We start from the raw sequence: 24,235 nt of genomic DNA, 5'->3' as shown, positions 1-24,235 counted from the left end.
GTTTAAGATACCTAGTATTTCAGCAGTAAGTACTCTTAGTAATGTTTGTTGTGGAAATTTATTTGCCTCTTATGCTTAGAACTTGTGTGCCTGATTTAATTAAAATAGGTTTAAACTTAAAGCATGAGTTGAATTGGATTCTCAAATTACAATGTTGTTTGAAGTATGGATTTTCATAATGGACATATTATGAATGTTGACTGGACAGAAAATCTCTGAACAGACAAACTGTGATTGAATGAACATAATTGCCTTCTTTTAAAATCACTGTAATTAGATGAATATCTTACATGATGGACTGTTAAAATGTCTTGCAGGTGGACTCACCAATGAACTTGAGAAACCCACATGATTTGGTAATACTAATGAGACAAGAAACAACAGTTAACTACCTCAGAGAACTGGAGGTAAAGCATAACATTTAAGTACTAACTAATTCTGAAAATACAGATTTTTTTTTCCTCATAGAGTTTATAGTGATAGCTTTAGTGATAGTTTTAGATGGTTTTATATAGATAGTGTTAGTTTTAAAAATAATTTATTTTTGGCAAAGTTCTCCTTCAATGAAAGGATGAAAAATTTTTTAAATCTCAATAATTTTTTGCCTCAAGTTTGCCTTGGTCTCCAACTGGTCTCCAGTTGTATCATTCCCTGTTGTTAGCCATAAATCTTAACATTTTTAGATAAAGTCACTAGATTGTGTTGTACTGTATTTCAGAAGAACACAAAGCAAATCCTCTCTGTTTTTCTTCAAGCCCATTTATTATTAAAAAGGGGTCCGAGACCACCTTTTTGAAAAGGGCTTTAATAAACTTCAAACTCTTAAACTGAAGTTTAAATATAATTGGGGTTAGGTAAGCAGACAGCTCACAGCCCTTCTGGCCATGCACCCCTTTCTTGTGCCAGCTTTGGTTTTATCAGATTGGGATAACTAACTAAGTGGAAAGCTAGATGAACACCAGAGGTAGCTTTAGGTGAATGGGTAAAGTAGGAGAAAGGAAAATAAGCAGGTCTGCTCCTGGTGTGGGCTCCTCCTTTCTCATCAGAGTATAATCTTTTCTGTGGTGATGGGCATTTTAGCTGTTGATAGAATAATACTTGCAAGCTTTTCGGGGCGTGGGTTGTGGGTGTGGAAATCACTAATGTCCAACTTGTGGTACACAAATGACTTTCAGCACAAGTTACCGATGATAATGTGTCAAATTCTTGTACAAATTGCTACTAGTATATGTACCTCTATGGTTTCACAGTAGCATGTAATCAAATGTGTTTGGGTTTAATTAAAAATGCAGGTTTTCTCATTTCACAGGTATTCATGCGCGGTACTATTCACATGTACTCATGTTCAGTTGTACTTAGCACACTGACTAGTTGATGATGATGATGATGATTTGCTGCAATGTCTCGTGTTATTTCCACAAGGTCTTACAGTGGAAAAAAAGGGAGCCAAATGTGAAAAATATTATGTACTTGTAGCAACCATTTCTTCTTTTCCTAAATGGCCTACCATGGATTTGGAATGCTACTAGCCCACTTTTTAGGCAAACAGGAGAAATAAGGGCTCATTGAAGTTGTCTTATCTTTAATGAAAACATTTATATGCCATCCAAATCCAAAAAAACCCTAGAGATCTTATAAAATATAAGGAAGTATTCCCAAAATTTAATGAGAATTTTTTTAGATTTTTTTCAAATTAACTTTGTTTTAAGGATAAAAGTGGGAGTGTTGAATTGTAATAACTATAGCATTTGCTTTCATTGATATTATATGCTTCTGTTTCCTTTTTTCTCCTACAGAAACAGTTAGTTGCTCAAAAGATTCATATAGAGGAAAATGAGGATAGAGACACAGGGCTGGAACAAAGGCATAATAAAGAAGATCCAGACTGCATTAAAGCAAAGGTGCCCCTGGGGGACCTAGATCTGTATGATGGCACATACATCACCTTAGAGAGCAAAGATATCCGGTAATAAGATGTTTTAATAACGTGCTTTATATTCTAAGATTTTTATTGAATGAAAAAAAATCAACAGTACCTTTAAACACAAGTGAAAAATTACTAGCTCTGACTTTCTTTAAGTGGCAGTTTTTGTTTTGTGTTACTGTGGAATAATATTGAAACAATATCTGCCACTAGTTGTGAGCAGGTGCAACATACAAAAACTGTTTCCCCCAAACTATCTATGCTAGCTCTGTCTGCCCTGAAACTTTTCTTTTCCCAGTTCTTTGTAACTACTGTTACTTTGTACTAATACAACCAGGCATGTGAATTAAAGTGAAATATGTCATGTAGAAGGGGGTTGAATTTGCTTGAGTGTGCTTTCAGTGTTTTGAGCCAGATACTTATTTTAGTGGAAACTGTCTTGACTTAAATTTGAATGAAATTCCATTGATTACCAAGCTGTTGAACTTTCTGATCATATTTTGTCCCGTGTTCACAAAGTGAAGGATGAGCAGTCGGTGTACTTGACATTCAGCTTCACTGGTAATTTATCTTCGGGAATGACTGTTTTGTTTTAGTTGGTTTTTTTATCATAATCACATGAGTACTTGAAGTGGGAAAAGATCAATTTTATCGTCATACACCTTCATTTGGACTTCTGATTGCCTGTATTTGGGATTGGTTGGTTTGTTTCAGTTGAAGAGTCTGCATTGCCATTTGCCTGGCAGATACATCATTAATCATAGCAGTGATACACTAGGTTGACCCTAATACATTTTGGAGGCTATCCAAATGTTGATATTTTCTCTAAAGCAGACAAATTTATTTACTTTATCCTAGAGTCATGACATCCCAATACAACTGAAAGCTGGGAATAAACAGAAATGGGCTAATGTGCCCCAACAGGGGATTTCTGTAATGATTAAATCAGTGTACTCTCTATATCAGCTACCATACTGTCTCTTAGGAGCTTCAGCAGTATTTTAATCTGCAGTCTGCTGTGTTATGTTATTACGTCCTCAGCCCTGAAGACTATATAGACACAAAGTCCCCAGTGCCTCCAGACCTGCAGCAGCCAGACTGTACAAAAGTTCTAGATCTTCCATACAGTATTCATGCTTTTCAGCACTTACGGGTAAGTGAGCAAATGCACGTATTTTTTCCCATGAGGAAGAGAAATAGAAAACTTCTATTGGCAGTTCTCACTCAAGGCTGAAAGGTACTGTAATCTTCCAAGACTCCTTCACACTTTTTTAAAACTACAGTTGGGCCCTGATTAAAGTACCTGCGTAACAGAGGTTATACCTGTTCCATCAGGTATACGGTTTCTCTCTTTTTTTTGGTCTTATTTTAGAGGACATTTTTAGGAAAATGGAGTCTTTTCATAACACATTTCATTAGCAAATTGGCAGCTTTCATTGGGACTACAACTAGCTTGTGAATTGTCTCAGTTGAAATTTGGAGAGTGCTGAACAGGGTCCTTAAAATATATGAAGATTCAGAATCAAAAAATTGTTTGCAGTTTTGTTGGTAGCTCCTGACAAACCTGAATGTCTGTTTAGTATCTGAATGCCAAGCCCTAACCCAGAGGATGAGATAATTGTTCCCTACTAATACAAAGTTCAGTTGCTTTAAAAAAGTCACAGTGGAAGAGTGGTAGGAAAACTGGTTTTGTCAACAGCATCATATGAGCAGATTTTCTAATATGGATGCAGCTTTAGTGCTTTTATCTTGATATTTATTTTATTGCAAGTCTTTTCATCAACAAATAAGGATTTTCTTACAGCTAAACACTAAGTGGAGTTTTTTTAGCTCTGTTCCTGGGTGTGATTTTTGAAAGAAGTATGTTTGTGCTTGGGGAAGGAAGAAAGAGGAGAGGTGTAGGGATACTTCCACTGTGTGAATGTAACCTGACAACCCTGACTTAAGTGCTTCAGTGGTCATTAGTGAAATCAGTAACTACCAGAACTGAATATTTCCCCTGTAGAACTCACAAGCAGAGGCTGCTTTTGGCTGCTTCTACTGTTTTCCCATCTGCAATAATACATATTAGTTATCTGTCAGAGGTGAAATTGTTCTATCAATACCTAGAGATCTTGAAAGGAAGATAAGATTGTAAAATAACCAAGCCGCACGTTTTCCTGGAGTCATGCTTTCGTTTATATTTCTCTATCTTAAGTGTCAGCAAATACCTGTATTCAATTTTTATTTTAGGGTGTCCAAGAAAGGGTTAATCTTTCTGCACCCCTGTTACCTAAAGAAGATCCAATCTTCACATACTTATCACGGAGACTGGGAAGAAGTATAGAGGAAATAGGTCACCGTATTTATGACGGGCTCATGAAGGTATGAAACTGTAATCTTGCTGGATGCACAAAAAAGAGTGTTGGAAAGGTTTCACAAGTTTAGCTACATCTCATACAAGCAGTCAGATCCAGTTTTGCGCATGTATTTTTGGTTTACAGTTCAGTTTCAAAAGGCAAACAGACCATTTTCTGATAGGCAAGTAGAAGCAGGAGAAGGTGTCAGCAAAGCCAGTAAATAGATAGTTACTGTCATCTTTAAGGATTTATGTAGTTATGTTGTCTAGCAAGCCACATTCATTGCTTTATCAAGGTAATAAGAGTTTTTAAACAAAAAATACAGGTACTTGAAGAGCAAAGAAGAAACAACAGTACTGAAATGTGTATGTTTTCATTAAATGTCTTCCTGCAAAATCTAGGAACCCTCATTGAACTCCAGCTAAGAAGCTGATGCTTAAACTATGTTGCTTCTCATTTCACCTCATTTTGTATTTTTACCTGCCTGAAATGCAGAAATTCTGTCTCTTTAACACATTAGTATGCTAGTTCAGTGTTCCTAAACATTGACAACTGTTGCCAAACGGCAGCTTTCCAGTGGAAGAGGATAGCTTAGAGCAGCTGAGCACCAACTTTGGTGCTCAGCTTTTCATCCTATAGTAATTAAAGCCCTGATTAACCTTTTAGTTCATGTGTTAGTAGTTAGTACAGTTCATGTGTTTCTCTTTACTGCAGAACTCTTCTTCTTGGGTCCTCTATAACATGGCTTCTTTTTACTGGCGAATAAAGAATGAGCCATACCAAGTAGTAGAATGTGCCATGCGTGCCCTTCATTTTTCTTCAAGGTAAGGATTGCTAATAAGGATTTCTTCTCAGACTCCTTTTCTAGTTATCCTAGTTCATAAACAGGTTTTCGAAGGCTAACCTGGGACCAAGTCCCATGGGGTGGCCCTCAGTTGGCTGGTCAAGGGTGCCTGGATAGCGTAATTAAAGTCCCCACCAGGAGGACGGCAGGACTCTTGAGCTGCTGGAATCCGATTGGGTTTATTGAGGATTGATCAAAGGAGTAGGGATGCAGAAATAGGAGCAGGGAGTCAACCACACTCAGGGAAAGCAGACTTGGAGAGCCCCGGGGAAGGAGGGGCCAGAGTATGTACCTGGGGAGGGAAGGAGTAACCAGGGTACAAATAATCCAATGGGAAGAGGGTGTAGGGGAGGAACAGGGGTGGGGTAACATGAACTGGGCCAATGAGGGAAAAGGGAATGAGTTGTTTACAGAGGGAGCCATTAGAAATAAGGAGAGCAGAGAACTTTCCAGAACTTGGGGAAATGACAACCATAAACTGACAGGTGATGGGCAGGTGATGCCCTCATTTGCACTGGGGGCAGAGAACTCTGGGGAAATGCCTTATGCTAAACAACTGTAGTTTCCCATGGCATTCCTACACTGTCCTCCCATGGGCACATCCCACAGGTTTTGGTTTGTAAATTGGTATGCTAAGGAATAATCTGTGTTACTCGTTCTTGGTCTCTTTCTGCTATACTAGGCATATAAATAGTTGAGACATTTTTCTAGCAAGTGATATGTTTTAATGTGTGACTGGCAAATTAATGTATCCTTATGCATGATTCTTACACAGTCTTACCTTCCTTAATGTTAGTTTATAATTTTTTTCCTTTTTATTTTCTTTTATTCTTTCAGGCAAAATAAAGACATTGCACTGGTAAATTTGGCAAATATTTTGCATCGGGCTCACTTCTCTGCAGATGCAGCTATTGTGGTTCATGCAGCTCTGGATTACAGTGACTTCTTTACCAGCTATTACACTTTAGGAAATATATACGCAGTAAATACAATCTTTATTTTCCAAGACTTGAAAAAAATTAAATATTACTTAATCTTTTGGGGTTGACTTGTAATGGTTTACTCTTTTACAGTGTCTCTTGTGCTCCACATGCATCTCATGCTTAATGCTTAAGATTCTGTCAAGATACTTTTATTCAAAAGTCTGTCTATTAGCAAAGGCTTTTATCTGCACCTGGAAATAAATTCCAGTAAAATTCTTCTGCAGCCTTTCTTTAATAGATGTAGTGGCTTGAGTGTCAGAAATGACAGGCTGCTTGTTACCATAATTTAAAATTTAAGTTAATGGCTTTAAAAACTGAGCATTGTTTATTAAATATTACTGCACAATGGCTAATTCTCTCTCTCGGTCATTCTTCAGATGCTTGGAGAGTACAACCACTCAGTCCTATGTTATGATCATGCTCTACAGGCCAAACCAGGGTTTGAGCAAGCTGTAAAAAGGAAGCATGCTGTCCTATGTCAGCAAAAACTTGAGCAAAAATTGGAAGCCCAGCACAGGTAACTAAAATATCCCAGTGGCAATGCATATAATCTCACTTCTGTAGTTCTGTTGCAGCAGTTATTTACATTTCAAGAAGAATTGTTTTTAAATTTCCATTTTGCTTTAATTATACAGTAGGGTTAAGCATAAGGAAACTTAGAGGCCTAGAGCTAAAAATGTGCAAGAGTGTAGGAAAAGGTGATATTCTAAAAAGCATTCAAAGTAAATCTTCTCTGTTTAATTTCCAAGATCACTTCAGCGAACATTAAATGAATTAAAGGAATATCAAAAGCAGCATGACCATTACCTTAGGCAACAAGATGTTTTAGACAAGTACAAGCTCATCCAGGAGGAACAAATCTTGAGGAACATCATTCATGAGACACAGATGGCAAAAGAAGCTCAATTAGGTACAATTTTTAGTGTTCATGCTCATTAAAGCAATGAAATGTGGCACATATTCAAATAAATGTCAAGATATAACTCCTTCATATATTAAGATGGCCCTGAGTGGCTCTTGTGTTTTGCTTATTAAAACAAGAGATTGCGGTATGTTCTTGAACAGGGATTTTTTTGAGTCTTTTGAGGTTGGAGTTTCCTCTGGGCTGAGGGAGTAAATAAAAAGGATTGACCAAACTGGGGGCAGAGGGGTTGACTGTGTGCTGTCTTTTGTCTTCTCAGAAACCACACTTCTCTAGTATAAAAAAATATTTTCTGCTCTGCAGGAAACCACCAGATTTGCAGATTGGGCAACCAGCAGCATAGCTTGCACTGTCAGTGGGATCAGCCTGTTCGTTATCACCGTGGAGACATTTTTGAAAATGTGGAATATGTTCAGGTTTGTCTGTGAATTGAAGCCACTGCTTCAAATTGGATCCCATTTGCTTTATTAGCAATATCATTTCAATGTTTTTAGGGTTGACAAAAGGGTTACATTTTGGGTGTGGTAATTGTAGTGAGAAATCTTAGTCTTTCTTTTCCAGAGTCAAAGTATTTTAATATGTATTTCTTTTGATACTAGTACAAGCTGAGAGACTGTGAACTATAGAAATAGAGAGGATTTCTTGTAAAAGGCTTTGTTTTACCTAGAGAAGAGAATTACTTGAACTCAGAAACTTCATTTTAGTCCAAAGCCTTAGTTTCCTATGATTGCACCAAGAAAATTTGGTACAAAAGTACTAAGAAGTTTTGGAAGCAAGTTGTGTACTAATAAAAATCCAGAATGACAGGCACCTAAGCAACACCTCTGCTGTGTTAGAACTGCAGATAAAGATTATGATTTCAGTTATTTTGCAATGTGGAGTATGTTCTGAAGTTTTTCCTTAACTAATTTAAGAAATAGGAATAATTATTTTTAATTTTACTGTTGTCTTCTTGTTGTCTTTGTTTTTCCTATTATAGTAATTATAAATTCAGATTATTGAGATAATTCTGAAAGCCATGAGTCTTAGCAATTCTGACTTGATCTTGAGCTTTGCAATCTAAATAAGTAGATTTTATTTGTGGCCTATTACAAGTATCTGCTTCGTACCTTTTAGCTTTTTTTCCTTGATTTGCACTTGTGTTTTCATTGTTCACTTTTTTACAGTATGAATATTACTCTTTCATGGTCTGAGTGGATCACGAGGCTTAAATGTCTTTTTTTTTCCTGCTACCCACATTTCAGCTCATCAGTGAGGCTTAACTACATAAATGGGGAGGGGAGGGGAAATACCATGGAGAAATTCAAAATGGAATGTACCATCTCCTTTATTAAAATTTGTCTTTCTGTTGTTTCTAGTTTGGTGAACACTCTTCAACTTCTAGTATGACGTCCATGAATTTGGATCTTCATGCAAACCAAAGCGTTCACAGCCAGTCCTTGCAGTCTTCCCCTGTGGCTCGTTCTGTTGTTTCAGTGTGGAGTGTGGAACCTAGCAGAGTGAGTGAAGAGGATGAGCTTTGCCCTTTCACAGAGGAGGGGTGAAAGTGAATCCTCTCCTTGTTTGTGTGAAACTTCTTAGCATTTGGGCCGCAGTTTTGATGTGTGACAGCACTGGAGAATGTAGCATTCCAAATCTCTTCAACATACAAGCATCTGTCTGGTTTCTCTGTACTGGTTTCCCATCTTTGAAACTACTGGAGCACAGAGGGAGTTGTTCTGTAAACATCTGCTGCAAGTAAAGCAGTTCAGCTAAGTAAAGATAGAAATTTCAACTGCTGATGTTAAAAAATAGATGGAAAAATAATACTTACAAATATCTCAGTTTTGTTTTGTTTCTCTCCAGACTATCCTTTAATATCCCTTTTATTACCTTGTTCATTAGAATATTAAAATGTTGAGAAAATATTAAAAAATAATTCCTTTCCACCTTAGGACAAACAGCATATTCTTTGGCCTCAGCGGTCAGAATGCATGAAATCTTTCCCCAGAATTCCTGACCCAGAAGAACTGCCAACTTATTTCTTGCCTCCAGAAAACAGGGGATTCAGGCAAGTATTGATTTTTAAAAGCTGTACTTATAAATCTTTATTTTATGAGTGAAGAGTATTTTCTTTGTGGAGATGATGGATGCAGTTAGTAATCAACAGCACAGAGGTGTTCAAGCCTCCTTCTCTGGCCCTTCCACAGAAGGAAGGCATTTTCCTTGATTGTTGTCTTTGCTGTAAGTGTAACATCCAGATCCAATTTCATGGTGATTCTTCCCTGACTGTTAGTCCAGGGTGAACACAGTGAACACATTAATCACAGACAGAATGAGGATTTAAGCACATGTCTGAATGTCTTGTGAACTATATTAACAAAAAAAAAATATCTTGAGAGAGAGAATGAGGTGAGTATCTATTTGATAACTACAGTTAACTCCTGTACATTACATCCATCATATTAGCTTTAGTTATGATGACAGAAAACTATGAAGACCAGAAAACAGTAAAAAAGGATTTGGAGTGGAAAACTCCAACTCGTTCCTTTGGGACAGGCATAGAAAATCGGCTTAGTCCTGGAAGAGTCAGTAATATTTGTTATTCTGTAGGATAAAATAAATGTGTCTGTACTGCAATAGCTAACTTATATAGATCAATGCATTGTTGTTATACTGTAGTCACTTAAATTATAACAGTGGTAGTAAAAAAGCTGCTTTGTTCTACCTAGTCAGTATAGTACTAGTATTGAGCTTCTGTTAAAGATTCCCATCTAAAATCATCCACCAATTTCCTTTGGAAAAAAACAGTTTTCATCTTAGAATGTTCTTTATGCATAATTTGGCTACCTTTTGATGTTTTTGAAATCAAGTTCTAGTGTAAAAATTCAACTATTTTTTATCGCATATCTGTTTAGTCCTAAACTTCATAGAATCCCTATTAGGATAATATGAGAACCTTCTGTTATCTCTACTGCACTGTTCATTGTTCTTGTTATTCTCTGCTTAAAAATGGAAAGTAAAGACCTTATAAATTAACTTTTCAAGGGAAGGGTGGTCCCTGAGTTCTTCATGTTTGCAGCTCGTGTCTCACAGAAGTCTGCAGTACAAGGCTTAGTAGATTGTTGTATTTCTACATGGTGACGTGCAGCACATGCTGTTAATTTTTCTTGGTTCTCCTTATTGCTAGAATCCAGCCAATACTGAATATCCCAAGAGATACTGTTGAGCATGGAGAAGCGCAGGCACCAGATTGTTCTTCCATTACTGATGCTCGTAATAATGAATCTCTAAACATACTGGTCAAGGAACTAGACACTAATCTAGATTTGAAATTCAGGATGCCAGACGATCAAGCAAGACAAGTAAGAGGTGTTTTCTTGTTGGCTCTCTTCTGGTTTAAAATCCTTCTTTTTTATTGCCTTAAAAATGTTATTCAGATCATGAAAGATTTTGATATTTCAAGGTAATCAGTACTTCTGAAAAATGTGGGCAAATTGTTTCTGATAGTAATGGAGAAAGGGTTAACTTGTCTGACTTCTTTCAGATGCTGACCAACAGCACACAAAATGGGAAATTTAATTTACTCTTTGAAATCACATCTTTCTTTTAAATCTAACAGTCACTTGATACAATTCATTTCCAAGAGCTACTGCATTCTACCAAGCTGGTAACTCCATAGTGCATTCAGCAGATTGGTTGCTTTAAGTGTTAAGTGTTGACATCCTCTTTTTAGTACAATATATTTATCTTCCCTTTGCTAAAGAGAAGATTTAAGGAAGCAAGTATTGAATGGCCCTTACAGATCTTGACTGTAACATTTATTCAGTAGTTTGGGGAAAAACAAATCTTTGTCTTCCAGATTTTGCATTCTCGTATCAACAATGAAACTATTACACTGACGAAGATAGGAGTGTTTCTAGATCATGCCATGAAAAAGGTATGTCAATCTGTCACATGAGATGAATTCAGAACTCTTACTTGAGATTTCTTTTTATACTTCTGAAGTAGTCAGTTTTTATACTTCTAAAGATGCACTAGAAAGGAGTTCATTTGCTACCTGTAACTGAGACGAAACTAACTTGAAAAGTCATGTTTACAAGTAAAGCAGAAATACATAGAGAAGTATCTAATTTAGCTTAATGTGGACCAAACAGCCCTGTAGTTGCTTGTTCTTGTTGTGAGGATATGGAGCAGCAAATATTAGCTATTTCTGGCAGCCATTTGTTACACTGGGAGAAGTAGCTTGGAACTACTCCTCTGTCTGCCACCCCTTCCTGCATGCCTGCCTTGTGCTCTTCCTCCTCCTTCCCACTACTCTGCTTTTCCCCCTACTCTCCCTCCAAGGAAACCAACCCTCTGTCAATCTTCTGTCAGGATAATTAGCACTCTGGGGCAAAGAATGTACCTCTGTATAGAACCCTGTGGAATGCCACCTCCATCTTGCGTGGGGCCTTTGAGAGTCAAATGACAGGAAGCATTGACAGAGACGTTGACTCTTTTTGACATGGCAAGCTGATATTTCTCAGTTTAACTTTCTTGTAGAAGTTGTGTCAAGGTATTATATGCAGAAACTCTTTTAGTCTAAAATCAGTACCATTTACTATGTGCCTGTCTTAACCAGGAGAAAAAATGAGCAGTAGGAGTTGACACCTATTATGTTGTTCAGAACACTCCTATACATGTCTAATATCTTACTGTGCAGTGCATGAATATTTTGGTTTTAACTGTAGTATTCCGTTGCTGTCATGCTAAAAGCCTGAACTTTTCTACCTGCTGATGTAAGAACAGTCTAGTGTTTTACCTGTTCTGCTAATGATAAACTACTTAGAGCAGGAATGCCACAGTTAGTATTTTTGTGTTGGGAAAGACAAAATGTTAATAACTTGCTGAGGATTTAGTTAGGGAGTTCCTTGAGACCTGTGAATGGAGAGTAATTCAGTGAGGAGTTTGGAATGAAAAAGCATGCAAAAGCATGCAAGTAATCTTACGTATGTGCATTGCAAAACAGAGGTCATTAATAATCTTGAAATCACAGATTATGTAAGGTACTCCAAACAAAGACTATTGTATCATGATGATGTCTTCCAGTTCATCTAGAACCATAGTTAGAACCCTTCTGTGGGAGGGGTTTGTTAAAACTCGGAACAAAAGTGTTCTTACTAACTCAACATGGTGTCACTGTTTGGCTTCCTTAATCCTAGCTGCATGTTTGCTACTCAGGCATGCATTTGGGCTTCAGCCATGTAGGTAGGACTGAACATCCATTTCAGGTCTTGCTTTTATACTGTAAATGTTTTGTAAAACTGGGTAATACAGAATGATGAAAATATTAAAAACTAGAACATGCTTCTAAGTAATTTCAAAGTGCATCTGAAAGTGGAGGTTTTGCCTACATCTGTCAACTTGTCAATATTTTTAAATTTTGCTATCTCTCCTCTAGGTTGAGTGCTTCTTTTTGCTGTTACAGGTTAAAGAGGAGGAAGGAACATTCAAGGTGTATTTGACACTTCCTCCATTCTTTCACCTGCCCTCACTTATCGCTTACTATTTTATAATCTTTAAACAGTATCTAATGCATGCCAGTTGTCAACTTTCGTAAGACAGATAACTAAATCTAAGAAAAAATGACTCTGAAACCTTGAATTGACAGGGAAAGGTAATATTACACAGAAGACCTGGAAGCGCATCTAACTGTAATTTAATAGCTGCCTGACTTTCAAATTGTAGCATTTTACACAGATCTGTGATGTGTGTTTGTATAATTTTAAGTCTCTGAAGTGGCCACAAGTGTCGCTTCCTGTACTGAACTAACCATTATCATTTGCACATTTTAAGGGATTTTTGGTCATGATACAAAGCATTCATATGAGTAGAGTGTGAGCAACAGCTGCTACTAAATTGCAGTTCAGCCTGTAAAGCATGTCCATTTGAGTAGAATGGGGCAGATTGAATAATCTGCTAGTAGTCACAGCAAAATCTAATTTGTATCCAGTTAACAATGTAGTATGCAAGAGTGAGTTCTGTTTGCTTCTTACTAAGGAGCAGGCATTTCTGTCTTCCTGAGGCACCTCTTTATGGGTGTTTTTATCCTTTTCCCTGACTCTCCTATAGCCAGAAGATTCTCTGTGGCTTGTGCTTAACGAAGCTGGATTGTACTGGCGTGCAGTTGGAAATAGCACCTTTGCTATCACCTGTTTGCAAAAAGCATATAATTTGGCTCCACATGAGTATCAGGACATCCCTCTGGTCAACCTTGCTAACCTCTTGTTTCATTATGGTCTTCATTCGGATGCCAGCAGGCTCCTGCTGAAGGCTTTGGCCATAAATGCCTCTGAGGTAAGACGATGGGGTTTTATGTTTGCCCAGCAATGAATGTGTTTTCCCTCATTATTTTCTAAGTATATGTTACTTGTGTTTACCTGCACATGCAGTTCATCTTCCAGCTGGTGATTTGCAATGGATGTTAATTTCTATGTAAACTCCTGACTGCACTGGGTGATGCTGACTGTTGAGAGTATAAACATCTAGAGAAGTTCTTGTAAATCAGTGACAGACTTCTAGCCTCCCAAAACCTGTATTATCAGCAGTGCCTCCAAGGAATTTAATCCTGGTGTTTGGCAAGATTTTAACCTAAAACAGAGATCTGTCAAGCTGTCAGCATTGTATCTTCATTCTTAAACCCCTTAAGGTAGTGTGTATGCTAACAATAGACATCTTTCTGTGAGACTTGATTTTATCTGTGCAGTTTTATTTGTCCCTAGGTTTTGTCTATATGCATTAAGGAAAATGTGTTCCAGTTGTTTGGTGGCTTTATTTCTGACCATAGACTCAAACCAGGTTTTTGTATTTCTGAACAGTAACATGATAAACATTCTGTAGGTTGTCACCTGTGTCATATAGACAGTTTCTGTATAAGCTGTTTGAGCTACTGGACTGGCCAGAACAGTTGTGAAAAGAAAGGGGGAGGGAATGGCATAGCAGGGAGCACCTTTTTTCTAGCAGATAATTTTGGTCTCACATCACAGACACTTCAGTAAGAAGTTTAAGTGACTTCTTTCCTGTGCTTCTACTTCTGTAGTTAGATTAACAGCATTTAAACCTGCCAGACCATCAGTCACCTAGCACATAAAAAAGCTGAAAACAGAGTAAGTTTATTCAGTGTAGCACTCAGAAACTAATTTTCAAGTGTTGGAAAGGAGTGTAGTCCATTTGGGTGGCAGGTAAGAGTGCAAAAAGGAACTACAGAAAGAACTATGCTTGAATCATGTGCCTTAAGAAGAACATATGAAAACACAGCCTTGGAGGGGAGGAGCCTAGGAATCCTTAGGACCATGCTGTGTGAGTAGGGCTTTTCTTGAAAAATACTTGTAAATGCTGCCTCCTTACAGTAATGCCTGCTCGTGTTTTTTTCAGGTGTACTCACTCCTGTAATACCTATTGTACCAATAAAACTAGCAGGGGACATTGTACTTGAAGGGTATTTCCTGGAATATAATGGAAAGTAAATACAAGTTAAAATTAATTACAACTACTGGGAATAAAAGATGTGCTCCATCAGCAAAAGCTGTTAAAAACTAAAAAATCCTGTTGCTCATATTGCACAGTTTTCTAAATGCTGTTTAGTAATGCAAGCTGAGTTGGAAAAATCTTCAGCTACTTCTCAGTCTTCACATTTTTAGATAATGAATGTAAAAAACTGTTTCAGTGGGAAAAACAACTGCTTAAATTACAATGCTGTATTCATTATTCTAGCAGCATACTGTTAATTGCAGCAAATTACATTGTCCAAGTGAAAGACTTTTCAGTCAACCAATAAATGTAATGTTTCACTGTGTGCCTGTATTAAAGTGTTGAGTTCTACCCAGTGAATAAGGTGTTTGTAATCTTTACTTTTCAAAAAAGTACTTATTTTAGGGAGAGGAGCCAAAAGCAGTAGACAAAAATATTGTTTTGCAAAGAATTGAAAGGCATAAATGTGTACCTCTAGTCTAGTGTGACATTGGTTTTTTCAGTAACCTAGCTTTGCTAAGGTAAATCTGAACACTCTTGGCAAATGCAATGCATCTGTCCTGCTAGAACACTAGTGACTTTTTTTTTTGTGGACTTTTAATGATTCTAAATTGCCTTTGCGCATTTCAGTTTAGTCCTTTGGCATTCTCTGCAGAAAGCATTATGTTTCTGATGGTTATAAGTAAGTACTTAATGCTTCATTTCAGTCTGTGTGTATTTAACAGCTGGTTTTTTTTTTATTGTACAACGATGGAACTCCTAACACATTCCTGTGGCAAAACAGCTTTTGGTTACCACCAATGCATCAAGCTGTTAGTTCTCCATTGTAAGAATAGGCAGTGCCTGTTTAGGAAGTTTTCTAAATTCTTTCCCACCAAATTTGGGAGGGTGTGACTTAACAAGGGTATTTCCTAGTTGGCTTCAGTCTTAAAACAGTGAACGTACTTATGCTGCAGTGTGCCGCTCTTGTGTTCACAGCCCCTGACTTTTCTGAGCCTGGGAAATGCGTACCTGGCTCAGAACAACATTAGTGGAGCGCTGCAGGCCTTCAGACATGCTCTGGATCTGACAGCCAAGTGCTTGGAGTGTGAAAGCAGCCTGAAGATGATCCGCTGTTTGCAGTTTTATCCTTTCCTGTACAACATCACCTCTTCCGTGTGCAGTGGTAAGCAACTGCTGAAAGATGGACCACAAGTCAAATAATGTCTATTTGCCTTGGGTGTGGAAGATTTTTTTTCCAAGTTTCCACCATTTTGCTTCACAGTGCTTTCTGCCTTTGTGGGTCAAGGTTGACATGTTGCTTTTAATAGAAGAGTTACAGTCCATTAAATAATTGCTTGAGGATGACTTCTTGAATATCTAGAGGTCTTCCACTGAGTGCAGATTACTTCCTGACTGTCAGCAATACCTTAACAGCACCACCAATTTCTTACTGGTAAACGAGGAATGCTGGATTCAGTATTTATGGAAGGGCACGTCTACTGCTAGGCTGCTCAACAACCCCTTTGTACATCCCTTCAGGTTTTACAGTCAGCTGAAGAATTTGATGAAGAGCAGTTTAGTTTTAATTCATATCCTTTCAGTGTGTTCAGTACTTTGGTTGTCATTTTCTAGAGTTCAGTCTTCAGGGAATAGACAGTATTGTGTCAGCATTATATTATTTGTATGAGACCTGCAATTACTGCTCTTAACACTCCAAAAATAGGTAAGAATGACTTGGAATCCAATCTCTTCCCCAAAAAAATTGGTAAATATTTTCAACAGAATGATTTATTGTCATTAATGGCTACATATATTTTTAAGAAATAATAGGTTTTGGAGATGGATTCATTCATTTTATTCAATCCTACTGAATATTTTCAGTACTTTGCCTGTACTTGAATATGGCCAGTATGATGCTCATGAGCAATCTTGAAGACAATTTATTAGCATATTTTCTAATCCCTCCTGCCTCAAATTGTTACTAAGGTATCTTTCCATCTAATATTTTCTTCATTTTCAAGTGTAAACCTCACCAGAGAAATGCTTGTGATTTTTAGCATTGCTAGGACTTCCTCTGAGGGTTTTTTTAAAATTTCCTCTCCAGTGGAGAGACATGGAGAAACCTCTTCTGATTTAGCATATAGAATTGTGCTGTCTAAACACAGACTAGAGACCATCCTATCTCCTGGTAAAATATGGATTATGCCATCGTAGGTAAAATTCCAGGACTACGCCATTAAAATAATACTACTTTATGTGGCCCTGTGCATTTTGCTGTGATTGAGAGCCCATCAGCCGTGCAGAGAAATGAATGCTGTTTGGCTGAGTGCACTGTAGTGAGCGGTGTAGCAGCCCGGCTGACGGATCTCTTGCTGATATCCATTATGTCAACTCCTATGCTGGTACCTCACAATGAATCTCTTAACTTCAGATTGCCCTTCTTAGAAAAATCCTAAGAGATACTGTAAGCAGTAATGGAACGTGTACATTTCATCACAAGAGACACACTCTTCTGAAAAGAAAAACAAAACAATGTTTACTTTTAATCAGGGTCTTTTAAAAGTCTGTAACTCACAAGGTTAGTTATTCCAGTCAAACCTTAGTCATAGCTAGTCTATTTTGAAGTTAGGCAGAAAGCAATTTAAAAGTCTGTTCACAGAATAGAAACAGTAACAAGCAGTGGTTGTATCTGAACTCCAAAGTTATTTATGGCATCTTTTGTTTTATATGTATTTCTTTCTTCAACTTGTCACAATGTAGTTTGATTAATTCTTGGCTTCCGTTTGCAATGGTTCCTGATCCAGGATGTTCATTCTGAGGTCAGCTGTTACAGCATATGCTGTTTAGGAAGTTTGTGTTCCTTGAATGTGAGGGAAAACCCATCTCAAAAGTGCTTAAAAGTGTTATCTTGCCTTTTTTTGCCAGCTTGGCCACTGGTTAGCAAAGTGAGCATGAATATATCATCTGGTACATTGGAGTAGGGATTTGGTCAATAAGGAATTTGTGAAGCTACTAAATCAAGAAGGAGCAGAATGTGCCTTAGCATGTTAATGTGCTCATTGAATTTTAGTATTCCATTATTTAAGTATTTTACTCTGTATTTATATTATTTGCCTTTTCCTAGGACTTTTCTTATTTTTTTTTTATTTTTCTGTATAATATCCTTTAGGTCATCTTTTGTTTTAGTGCAAGAAAGCTGAAAATATAACGCTTATAGTGTAAATATTCTTTGTACCTTCTTAAGCAGAGTGTAAAATAAACATATTGGTTAATTCAGCCTTGATGGTGAATTGTGGTTTAAGTCCAAACTCAAAATTTAAAGATGGAAAAGTAGATTTACCTATCTTATTTGCATAGGGTTTGGGTAAATATTTTTTGCCCCACTGTTACCATCAACTGACTCAAGAGGAACCTTGACAGGCTATATGAAAGTGAGGTAAAGTCTTCAAAACCAGAATGATTTCAAGAATGTGTACTCAGAAATCATATTTTGCACTTAAAAGTATACTAAAACTTTTTGAGTCTTCTGTTGCTCCTTCAGTCCAAGGAAAACAGTTGAAAAGAGATTGTTGTTATTATTCACTCAATGGCATGTCATAAAGTATTTGTAGCCTTTGAGATTGATATGCTGAATATTTTACAAACAATTTGAAATGTCACATGTTTCTCTGGTTTAATATCTTGTTTTGATGAGCATTCCTTCAGTAATTCTGAAAGTAACAGCAGTAGGCTTCCTGTGCTTTGGGTTGTAGGCCCATGTGATAGCTGTGTTTTTGCTTCGCCTGTCAAAAGCCCCTGTTCATGAAAACTGAACTCAGTAGTGAGACATGGAGTTCCTTGCTCTGCTGCCGTGAGCCATCGGCAGAATCCAGCAAATGGTCAGTGGGAGTTATATGCTAGCATGCGATGGAATATGGGATCAAAAATCTGAATTCATGGCCTGATTTTTGATTACAATATGTGCTTGGTGTTTATTTCAAATAAGTGAAATAGGCATTTTCTCAGGCATGTTGGGACGTTTGCTGTTAGCACAGGATGTTGGAAGTGTGACAGACTAACGCTGACTTTTTGGATGCTTGCTTATATTTTCCTGTCTATACTGCTGCCTGGTCCTGTTTTTTAGTAACTTACTTCTGGTACAGATAATTTAAATTTCAAACCCAAGTCACTTCATGCACATGAGAATAAGGATTAAAAATCTCAGACCAACACTTTTCTATTTAACTTTTTCCTTTTGTATTCAAGTTCATATAAATGTTTGTTTTCATTGTAAAAGAATTTCTAAATCTGCAGAGGTTTTTGGTGGGTTTTTTTTCTTATGGAGGATATGTGTGAAGTGTCCAAAGTTAACTCCAACCCTATCACCTGTGACAGGTATTTTAGACAGCTGCAGGAGTTCAGGCAGTTGCATCTAATATAGATGCTGTATACAGCAAGAACCCACACAGTGCCTTATTCCCAAATACCTGAGAAAACGGTTGGAAGACTTCATTCTTCCAGCATTATCCTGTGGTGATCCTTCTAGAGGTGACTTGGCAGTGTTCAGGGTGTTGCTACATCAGCGGTTAGGTTACTGGTGAGTCAGTTCCTGAAGCAGGTTAAGAAACTTTGTGTTGCTTGACAGATAACTTCAGCACCCATGTCTGACCCACAGGTAACAGGACCAAGAGATGTGTGTTAACAAGTGTAAAAAGCTTAATGTGAAAAACAGGGACACTCTCAAAGGTACAGAAATGAAATATTTGGACTGCTAATTAAGCTAGTAGAGAAAGCCAGCATAATTTTTGTCTGATACTGAATGGTGCATTGCTGAGATTTGTCTTGCACACTTTATGGCTTAAAACATTGCAAGTAGCTTTTATCAGGTATGAAGGTCTGTAGAGGACTGTCCAGCTGTGGGATTATTCCTGTGGTACTTCACTGGCTGATGTAAACATTCAGATGTTGCCAAGCCTTACTAAAAAGGTTACAGAGTATGAGAACCATATTTTTAATGTGATGGTCAGCTGGCCATTGAAGCATACTGATTTGTTAGTTGCTGTTGGGTAAGACTTTCTTTGTGTAAACAGAATTGTTGCTTGGGCAAACAGAAGTAATTTGTACTCAAAATATTTTTATCAGACTAAGCATCTATCTCTGACTCAAAGTTCCATTTGGTTATGAGCTCATGCACTTCACATTCTTTTAGACAAGACCAAAATTCAAAATCTTATTAATAGACTGATGCTGTTCAGAGCATGAAACATGACTTGTTTCAAGCTTCAATTTCAAGTCTCACTGTCTTTCATCCTTGGCAGGATAGTTCTTTTACAAAAAGCTTTGTGCTGCTCTGTGCAAAGTCGAGGGAGTGTGGGTTCATTATGAATGTATGTGCATGCCACCAAGAAACCTGAATCCTTGTGTATAGAGTGAGTGTTTGTGAGAGCAGTTCATCCTTCTTCCTCAGCGCGAGTTCTGTAATGTGGATCCGCTTTAGGCGTGGCTTTAGTGCCCTCTTGCGGTACCTGTGCTCTGTGCCACATGAAATCGAAACTCCTGATTTATTCCATCTATTTCCCCTTAAAATAAAACACGGGAAAGGTGTTTCAGCTTATATGTGTATGAATTTCCCTTTGTCCCTCAGCACTTAGGTTCTTACAAGTTCAAGTAAGTTAAAGTTAATAAGCTTATACCTTTAAGCAAATTGACCCAAAGGGGAGAGGTTGACCTGAAAAGAGAATCTCTACGTGAAACTCTAATAGTAAGCTTATGACAGATTAAATAACTTCCTTAAATCAACATCCCAGTTTAAGCAAGCCTCCAACACTAGTTTGACAGCGGCAATCACCTCAACTCCCTTTAGTGATTTGAGATACACAAACATTAAGCAAAAGCATGACATAATTTTCTTTTCAATAGTGTGTTAAGACACAGGGATTTGAAATACTTTGCATTTTTAAATGCACCTTTCACTTAATTCAGTTATTCCCTACTAGTTATGACTAACTTGATAGTCCCAGCAACTGACAGCTAAATTTTTGTTCTAAATTTCCTATAAAATGAGGTCCTTTTAGACATTTTTATTGTAAAAGTAGTTTCCTCTTCTCAAGCTGCTGTATCTTGTTTGTCCAGTGAATGCTTATCCCTTACAGTGTTAATGGTGTTACATTAATGTTAACGGAACAAACATCCCCTAAGACGCTTAGTCTTGGAACAGGGGTATTGAGCTTAGCTCAGAATTTAGTTGTGTTTTAGTTGAAGCAAAAGGCCAGAAATTATACCAATTATATGGGATTCTGAACTGAGCACTTCTGTATGTTTAAAATTCAGCTTTTTCTCACCTTGATTTGCATATTAGAAGGCAAAATTCATAAGTGCTCCTGAACCTTATTGAGAATACTGCATGTATTAGTACTCTTATTTATCTTAGAGTTTGCAAAAGGGCATCTGTGACTATTTGCTTCTCTGTTGCTTTTACTCTCTCTCTTGCCTTCTGGTAAAGTTCATCTGTATGAACAAAAGAGTCAACACCGGTAGAGTTTTTAAACAACAAGCAGAATTCTATGAAGCACATGAACAGCCTGTCAGAGCTCTCAGAAGCACATCAGGGCAATAATTTGCCTTGGTCATTTAGCAGTAGCATGGAGAAAGCGGGTTCTGTGTGAAACAGTGGCAGTTCTAAGATCATTGTTATCCTTTGAAGTTAAATACTCAGTTGTTTATTGGTGCCCCATACATGCACAAGAGTGCACCCATGTGCCTGTTGTTCACCCTGCAAGTTCCACCTGGAATCTGAAAATCAAGCTGGATTCTTTCTCCCTCTGGCAGCCAAGCATCTCTGTCATTGAAGATCGTACAGTGACCGTCCATCTGAAACATCTGGTGGGTGCCACACAGGTAGACTCTAGGTCACCATATTTGGGCTCTTTAGTGCTAAAGGAGTAAGAGGAGGTTAAATTGTACTTGTGTAGAGTGAAAACATCTTGGAGAATACAGGCAGGGGGGTGATACGGAGAATGACGTCTGCTTTTTGTCCTGGTGGAAGCCAACGTCCCTGGGGAGTGAGGATGCCAGGAAATATCAGATGTGCTTCTGAGTGGAAGATCTGGGAGAAATGCATGTGAGAATGTGCTCTGTAAGAATACTGTGACCCAGTTATTTTGGGTTTGTGCTATTGTTTCTGCACCACTAGCCCCGTAAGAGAAGAAGCAGTTCCCGCAGTCCACTTTTGCTGCAGTAATCTTAGAATATTAAGAATATTGATGTGATCTTGAAGGTAGTTGACCAGATGCAAGCTTCTTGGTACTTTTCACTCCCTGGAGCCTGATTTATAAATTATGCTTTTCCCTGAAAAGTCTTCATTTAGTATCTCTTGATTGGCTGAAGGAAGTTGAAGGTGAAGGACCTTGCCCTAATACTGCTGTGCCAAGCTCATTGAAACCTGTCTTTCCTTTCAATGTATTTTCTTGTCAAAACTATAAAAGATGAATAGATAAGAGATGCTTAAATTGAAAAAAGAAGGAATGTGGTACTACGTTAAACATGGCATTTTTAGCCACACCAGTATCCAAAGGCTGTGTGCCCACTGCTTATGCACATTGCTTCCAAGCTGCTGCTTGCTGGAAAGGCACTGAGAATCTTAAAGGTTTCTGTAAACAATGCATGATTCCTTAAGTATATCTGTGTTGCTCAAATGTCATTCTCTTTTGCATGCGTTAAATATGCTAATGAGTGAGTTTGTTCTGCAGCTGCTTTCATCACACAGAATATGTCTTGCTATCCTACACACATGGCCTGCTTATTTCCTGCATGGCAGTGTACCTGACAGCTTCTCCCAGCAGTCATCAGTGTCACTTTGCATCATGCTCCGTTAAGAATGGTATACCTGCAGTATTTAGTGTTCTGTATCTATTTTGGCTTTTCCCAAGATCAGAATGCCATTGGCTAGCAGAAGAGAGAGGAGAAAATCATGGCCTCAGCTGCTGGAGCAACCAAGGAAATGAGAATTGTACTGTGGAAGGGAATTTAGAACTGTAGGAGAATTCAGTGAGAGTTTACTGATTCAAAACCATTCAGTATGAAGAAAAAGCAGTACAGTATTAAACTAAATATAATACAACATTTCCCATTTTTACCTGCCTTTACAGTGCAAAAGACTATGCTTTGTGTGTTACCTAGATCTTTCCTTTACTTGAGCAATAGCTACATGTTCATGTAGGAGGAGGAGAAACATCAGGCATTGCTCAAAGGGAAAAGATTCCCTCTCCAAATAAGTTTTCAAAAGTTGATACCTTCAGTTATCAGACGTATTGCCATTTCTCTGCAGTGTGGTGCTTTTCTGTGACAAGAATGTAGAGGAAATGAGAAATTTGTGACTGTGTCTTCCCCTCTGTTTGAGAGGCTGTCTTTGCCAGTGGCGGTTACTTACATGTAGCTGCTAAAATTTCTTACTGAACCTTAATTGGATGCACCACCTAGAGCTGGACCTATTTAAAAAGTTTCAACCACTGCATATGTTCAACAACCTTTTTAGGAGGAATAGTAATTCCCCGGCTACATCTGCAGGAAGATGTAGTTTCACAAACATGTTCACAGTTGAGCTGCACGCACTGAATTAGTGAGTTGGTTAAAGCATGTTTGGAAGAGAAAAGAATCACATACGGGAAAGTGACAATGTGTAGTTTAGTGTCATTAGCAGCTGGCCTAGACCTTGAAGGCTGTATTCACTTGGCCTAAATCTGAGAACTTGTAAAGCGGTAATGTGTGGCCTCAGCCTGTAATGAGTCATGTTGAGGTTGTCTGGAAGCAGCATGCAATGCCATGTGCTCAGATTAAAATGAGCACTGCACGCTGAGCCATGGAGTGCCAGGCACTTAACTACCCCTGATCTGTCTGCTTTATTGATTTGTTTTTTCCTTTTAAGGTTGGTTGCCTGGTTCATGTGAGTTTGTGTTGGGCTCTGACTGTCCTCAAAGCTTTAAATCTATCATCTGTTCTGGCTACTAGAGACTGAAACTAGGACAGTTCAGCATTTACCTAGAGGAAGAGATTGAAACTTCTTGAATGTAACCATTTTGGGGATAACGGACATTCTTGCAAAAATTGTTAGTCTTTCTGCAGTAACTATTCTATGGCTTTGTACTGTTCTGGCAGTGTGAGGAGAGAGTTTCTTGTTGAATTCTAATTTAGAGTGGTTGGCAGTATTCTTGTCAAACATAACCTTCTGCAGGATCATCACAACCATCAACACTAGGATTTTTTTTTTTATCCTATTTACAGCAACAAAATTCTGCTTTTTAATGGATTTGTGTAGAATGTGCCCTATCAGGCAAACTGTCAAGCACTTAAAAAGCTCTCTTAGAGATTAGTAAGGGACAGGCCTACCTGACCAGTTAACACTGGTATGATGTTTGGGTGTATCAGTACCTCTGCTTTGGTGTCCAATTAGGAGGAGCAGTTGCATGGATATCTATTCCAAACAAATCTATAAATTGTCGTGGATCAAGTCTGACTATGAATCTGCTCTTGCTGAGCAGTATAACCTAGTGAAGAGATACACAGATAAACATAAATACAGCCTATCAAAATAGTTTTTCAGAATAAAAAAATATGTAATCAGGTCCCTGTGGTATATTGTTTAAATTCCAGTATATGGTGCAAACCTTACAGACAAAGTCATTATCAAGACACACACATAAGGCCTTTCCTTGGCTTTGGAGTTTCAACCCCATGCATTCAGAGAAGTGGGAAGCTAACAGTAACCCATAGTGG

General features: G+C 37.9%; 1 protein-coding gene across 1 annotated transcript in view; it reads left to right on the top strand.

Moving 5' to 3' along the window:
• TTC17 (tetratricopeptide repeat domain 17) overlaps positions 1 to 24,235 on the top strand; it is a 56,128-nt gene that overhangs the window by 12,716 nt on the left and 19,177 nt on the right. The window contains exons 2-16 of the mRNA XM_068193733.1: positions 318 to 407; positions 1,797 to 1,966; positions 2,966 to 3,077; positions 4,157 to 4,288; positions 4,978 to 5,087; positions 5,945 to 6,089; positions 6,468 to 6,607; positions 6,840 to 7,000; positions 7,316 to 7,428; positions 8,371 to 8,511; positions 8,947 to 9,062; positions 10,182 to 10,356; positions 10,854 to 10,931; positions 13,106 to 13,330; positions 15,482 to 15,668. Of these exons, the coding sequence (XP_068049834.1) occupies positions 318 to 407; positions 1,797 to 1,966; positions 2,966 to 3,077; positions 4,157 to 4,288; positions 4,978 to 5,087; positions 5,945 to 6,089; positions 6,468 to 6,607; positions 6,840 to 7,000; positions 7,316 to 7,428; positions 8,371 to 8,511; positions 8,947 to 9,062; positions 10,182 to 10,356; positions 10,854 to 10,931; positions 13,106 to 13,330; positions 15,482 to 15,668 (2,095 nt within the window). The remainder of the gene's footprint in view (positions 1 to 317; positions 408 to 1,796; positions 1,967 to 2,965; positions 3,078 to 4,156; positions 4,289 to 4,977; positions 5,088 to 5,944; positions 6,090 to 6,467; positions 6,608 to 6,839; positions 7,001 to 7,315; positions 7,429 to 8,370; positions 8,512 to 8,946; positions 9,063 to 10,181; positions 10,357 to 10,853; positions 10,932 to 13,105; positions 13,331 to 15,481; positions 15,669 to 24,235) is intronic.

This window comes from Anomalospiza imberbis, chromosome 6 (genome assembly GCF_031753505.1).
Source record: "Anomalospiza imberbis isolate Cuckoo-Finch-1a 21T00152 chromosome 6, ASM3175350v1, whole genome shotgun sequence".
In the NCBI taxonomy this organism is placed as follows: Eukaryota; Metazoa; Chordata; class Aves; order Passeriformes; family Viduidae; genus Anomalospiza; species Anomalospiza imberbis.
The sequence above is the reverse complement of the archived record's forward strand: the minus strand, read 5'-3'. Positions and strand labels throughout refer to the sequence as shown.